Raw genomic sequence first — 5,000 nt, forward strand, 5'->3', positions numbered from 1 at the left:
GGGGCCCCGCCCCAGAGGAGACGCAGCCTGGGGGACGCGGCGGCCCCCCAGCCCCAGGAGAGGCCCGTCGCGGCGGGGGGGGGGCACGGGGCTCCGGACTGGGACAGCTCGGTGTGGGCCATGGAGCTAAGGGGGAACCTCATAGCAGCAGGGAGGAGCAGCGGAAAGCTGGAGGTGAGGTCTGAGAGGTCTGATCTGGGGGGTAGAGGTGGTCTAGTGGGGGTAGTGGTGGTCTAGTGGGGGTAGTGGTGGTCTAGTGGAGGTAGTGGTGGTCTAGTGGGGGTAGTGGTGGTCTAGTGTGGGTAGTGGTGGTCTAGTGTGGGGTAGTGGTGGTCTAGTGTGGGTAGTGGTGGTCTAGTGTGGGGTAGTGGTGGTCTAGTGTGGGGTAGTGGTGGTGTAGTGGGGGTAGTGGTGGTCTAGTGTGGGGTAGTGGTGGTCTAGTGTGGGTAGTGGTGGTCTAGTGTGGGTAGTGGTGGTGTAGTGTGGGGTAGTGGTGGTGTAGTGTGGGGTAGTGGTGGTGTAGTGGGGGTAGTGGTGGTGTAGTGGGGGTAGTGGTGGTCTAGTGTGGGGGGTGGTGGTCTAGTGTGGGGTAGTGGTGGTCTAGTGTGGGTAGTGGTGGTCTAGTGTGGGTAGTGGTGGTGTAGTGGGGGTAGTGGTGGTCTAGTGTGGGGTAGTGGTGGTCTAGTGTGGGTAGTGGTGGTCTAGTGTGGGTAGTGGTGGTCTAGTGTGGGTAGTGGTGGTGTAGTGGGGGTAGTGGTGGTGTAGTGGAGGTAGTGGTGGTCTAGTGTGGGGTAGTGGTGGTCTAGTGTGGGGTAGTGGTGGTGTAGTGGGGGTAGTGGTGGTCTAGTGTGGGGGGTGGTGGTCTAGTGTGGGTAGTGGTGGTCTAGTGTGGGGTAGTGGTGGTGTAGTGTGGGGTAGTGGTGGTGTAGTGGGGGTAGTGGTGGTGTAGTGGGGGTAGTGGTGGTCTAGTGTGGGGGGTGGTGGTCTAGTGTGGGGTAGTGGTGGTCTAGTGTGGGTAGTGGTGGTCTAGTGTGGGGTAGTGGTGGTCTAGTGTGGGTAGTGGTGGTCTAGTGTGGGTAGTGGTGGTCTAGTGTGGGGTAGTGGTGGTGTAGTGGGGGTAGTGGTGGTGTAGTGGGGGTAGTGGTGGTGTAGTGGGGGTAGTGGTGGTCTAGTGGGGGTAGTGGTGGTGTAGTGGGGGTAGTGGTGGTCTAGTGTGGGGGGTGGTGGGGTAGTGGTGGTCTAGTGGGGGTAGTGGTGGGGTAGGTGGAGAGGGCCTACCAGGAGCACGAGCCCCCCTCCTCCCCATCCGCCTCCCCCTCCCCCCCTCCTCCTCCTCCACCTCCTCTCCGCCTTCGGGTAGTGGTGGTCTAGTGTGGGGTAGTGGTGGTCTCGGCTGGAGGTGGGATTGTTATTTATTTATTTGTTTAACGCTAGAACAGCCGTACCTACTAAAAGAGGTACATTAGAAAGGATCGAACTGTATGAAATATGAAAGCAATATGGTTAAGATCTCTGGTATGGTAATATCTGGCTCGGTGCTGTGTCCTGTATAGTTCTTCCACCTGGAGGGGGGGGCTGTATAGTTCTTCCACCTGGAGGGGGGGGTTGGATGGGGAGAGAAGGATGAGGCGTTCATGTGCGTTCATATTCCTGTAGCTCTGGGATGCCGTGGAGGGCTCTCTGAGATGCTGTAATGAAGACGGAGCGTCTGGGATCACAGCCCTCGCCTTCCTCAACAACAGGTACAACACACACACACACACACACACACACACACACATTCACTGTTTGGTATACGAGTACAGTATATTACCCTCTTGATCTAAATTTCATATGACTTAATTTTCTTATGACCACGGGCATGTTGTACAATGATAGATTGTGTGTGTGTGTGTGTGTGTGTGTGTGTGTGTGTGTTTTCTTCTGTAGGATCGTGGCGGCACGGCTGAACGGGTCTCTAGACTTCTTCACTGTGGACATCAACAAGCCGCTGGGTCTACTGCAGTACAGAGGTGAGCCTGAGACAAACCAAACTCTGATCTGTTCTGTCCTCAGGAGTCTGTTTGTCCTTCAAAATGTTGGGGGGTATTCAAGAAATATCTATGAACACTGCCTTCAGTAAGAATTCACCCCCCCCCCCCCTTTATGTGTCTGTATCTGTCTGTATCTGTCTGAAATTAGAACTTTGTGAGAAAGAATGAAAGAATGAATGAAAGAATGAATGAATGAAAGAATGAATGAAAGAATAAAAGAAAGAAAGAATGAATGAATGAAAGAATGAATGAATGAATGAAAGAATGAATGAATGAAAGCCTTTATTATGCCCCAAACAATGACACTTTAGAACTCAAAGCCTCCAGGGTCTTCTGTCTCAGTGGGTCTGCCTCTTCCTCTGTCTAACTCTTCCTCTGTCTAACTCTTCCTCTGTCTAACTCTTCCTCTGTCTCAGTGGGTCTGACCCTTCCTCTGTCTAACTCTTCCTCTGTCTCAGTGGGTCTGACCCTTCCTCTGTCTAACTCTTCCTCTGTCTCAGTGGGTCTGACCCTTCCTCTGTCTAACTCTTCCTCTGTCTCAGTGGGTCTGACCCTTCCTCTGTCTAACTCTTCCTCTGTCTCAGTGGGTCTGACCCTTCCTCTGTCTAACTCTTCCTCTGTCTCAGTGGGTCTGACCCTTCCTCTGTCTAACTCTTCCTCTGTCTAACTCTTCTTCTGTCTAACTCTTCCTCTGTCTCAGTGGGTCTGACCCTTCCTCTGTCTAACTCTTCCTCTGTCTCAGTGGGTCTGACCCTTCCTCTGTCTAACTCTTCCTCTGTCTCAGTGGGTCTGACCCTTCCTCTGTCTAACTCTTCCTCTGTCTCAGTGGGTCTGACCCTTCCTCTGTCTAACTCTTCCTCTGTCTAACTCTTCTTCTGTCTAACTCTTCCTCTGTCTCAGTGGGTCTGACCCTTCCTCTGTCTAACTCTTCCTCTGTCTCAGTGGGTCTGACCCTTCCTCTGTCTAACTCTTCCTCTGTCTCAGTGGGTCTGACCCTTCCTCTGTCTAACTCTTCCTCTGTCTCAGTGGGTCTGACCCTTCCTCTGTCTAACTCTTCCTCTGTCTAACTCTTCCTCTGTCTCAGTGGGTCTGACCCTTCCTCTGTCTAACTCTTCCTCTGTCTAACTCTTCCTCTGTCTAACTCTTCCTCTGTCTCAGTGGGTCTGACCCTTCCTCTGTCTAACTCTTCCTCTGTCTCAGTGGGTCTGACTCTTCCTCTGTCTGACTCCTCCTCTGTCCCAGGCCCCCCCGGGCGTGGCAGCATGCCCCCCTCTCCGTGCTACAGCAGCGAGGACGTGATCAGCTGCCAGCTGACCCGGTCGGTCCAGTGTGCCCACCAGAAGCCCATCACCGTCCTCCGGGCCGCCGCCGGCAGGGTGGTCACGGGCAGCCAGGACCACACAGTCAGGGTGAGGCGCATGCACCATGCACCAACTGGGGTTTGATACCATGCAGTATGCACCAATTGGGGTTTGATACCATGCACCATGCATCAACTGGGGTTTGATACCACGCACCAACTGGACTTTGATACCATGCAGCATGCACTAACTGGGGTTTGATAGCATGCACCATGCACCAACTGGGGGGTTGATACCATGCACCATGCACCAACTGGGGTTACTGTGATTAGTTTGTTTGTATGTAGTATTGTTGCTCCTTGTACTCATGAATGGCTGTAGACATACTCACTCTCTCTCTCTTTCTCTCTCTCTCTCTCTCTCTCTCTCTCTCTCTCACACATTCTCTCTCTACCACCTCTCTCTCTCTCTCTCTTTCTCTCTCTCTCTCTCTCTCTCTCACTCTCACACTCATTCGCTCACTCACTCACTCCCACCTCTCTCTCTCCCTCTCCCTCCCACCTCCCTCCCTCTCTCCCTCCCTCCCTCTCTCCCTCCCTCCCTCCCACCTCTCTCCCCCTCTCTCTCTCCCTCCCACCTCTCTCTCCCTCCCTCCTCCCACCTCCCTCCCTCCCTCCCTGTCTCAGGTGTATCGTCTGGAGGACTCCTGCTGTCTCTTCACCCTGCAGGGTCACTCCGGGGGGATCACAGCCATCTACATCGACCAGGTCAGCCTGCCACCTGGACACCATTACAATGCAAACAACATTCGATCCAAACGTTGGAACTCTGTGGTGTCTCCTCCGGTGCAGACCTTGAAAAACTCAAATACATGCATTTGTTTCGAGTAGACTTGATTACTGTAACGGTCTACTAACAGGCCTATCTAAAAGCGGCTGTTTGTAAGCTGTAGCTCATCCAAAACGCCGCTGCTTAGGGTCCTAACAAAAACGAAGAAGTTTGAACACATTACCCCAATCCTGAGATCTCTACACTGGCTACCAGTCTCTCAGAGAATGGAATTTAAAGTACTCCTAATTGTATACAAATTACAAAATGGTCTTGGATCAAAGTACATATCAGTTCTCCTCCCACCCTGTATTCCAGCAAAGCCCCTAAGGTCAGCTAAGACGAATCAGCTAATCATTCCAAGAGTGAAAACAAAACACGGTGCAGCAGCTTTTAGTCACTCTGCCGCATGCTCCTGGAACAAACTCCCTGAAGAAATCAAACAGGCCCAAACCCTAAAAATATTTAAATCTTAAGTTAAAGTTAAGTTAAAAAGCCTTCATGTTTTGCAACAGTTATGATTAAACACTAACACTTCCCTCCATGTCTTTTTTATTCATTTCCATCATCTTATTAATTATCTTATCTTTTTCTTTTTTAATCTGTTTACTATGTAAAGGACCTATGAATTGCCCCCGTAGTATGAAATGTGCTAGACAAATACACTTACACTCGGTTACTAAGCGTTAAAGCAGAGGTTGTACATTGTTTCCCTTTTTTCTATTTATTTTTATTGTATATTATCTTTACCTTTTTCTTTTTACTGTTTTCCCCTGCTTTTATTTTCATTCTATGCTTGTATATGTTTTTATATTTCAGTTTCTTATTCCTGTTGTAA

The 5,000-nt window shown here is 51.0% G+C and overlaps 1 protein-coding gene across 1 annotated transcript in view; it reads left to right on the forward strand.

The window, feature by feature from the left end:
- scap (SREBF chaperone) overlaps positions 1–5,000 on the forward strand; it is a gene marked incomplete at its 3' end in the record, with an annotated part of 45,972 nt that overhangs the window by 39,141 nt on the left and 1,831 nt on the right. The window contains 5 exon segments of the mRNA XM_080540792.1: positions 1–174; positions 1,657–1,742; positions 1,930–2,012; positions 3,276–3,442; positions 4,021–4,101. The exon segment at positions 1–174 is cut by the window's left edge and continues 421 nt beyond it. Coding sequence (XP_080396918.1) covers positions 1–174; positions 1,657–1,742; positions 1,930–2,012; positions 3,276–3,442; positions 4,021–4,101 — 591 coding nt within the window.

Source organism: Nansenia antarctica (assembly GCF_963989245.1).
Source record: "Nansenia antarctica genome assembly, chromosome: 10".
NCBI classification, from domain to species: domain Eukaryota; kingdom Metazoa; phylum Chordata; class Actinopteri; order Argentiniformes; family Microstomatidae; genus Nansenia; species Nansenia antarctica.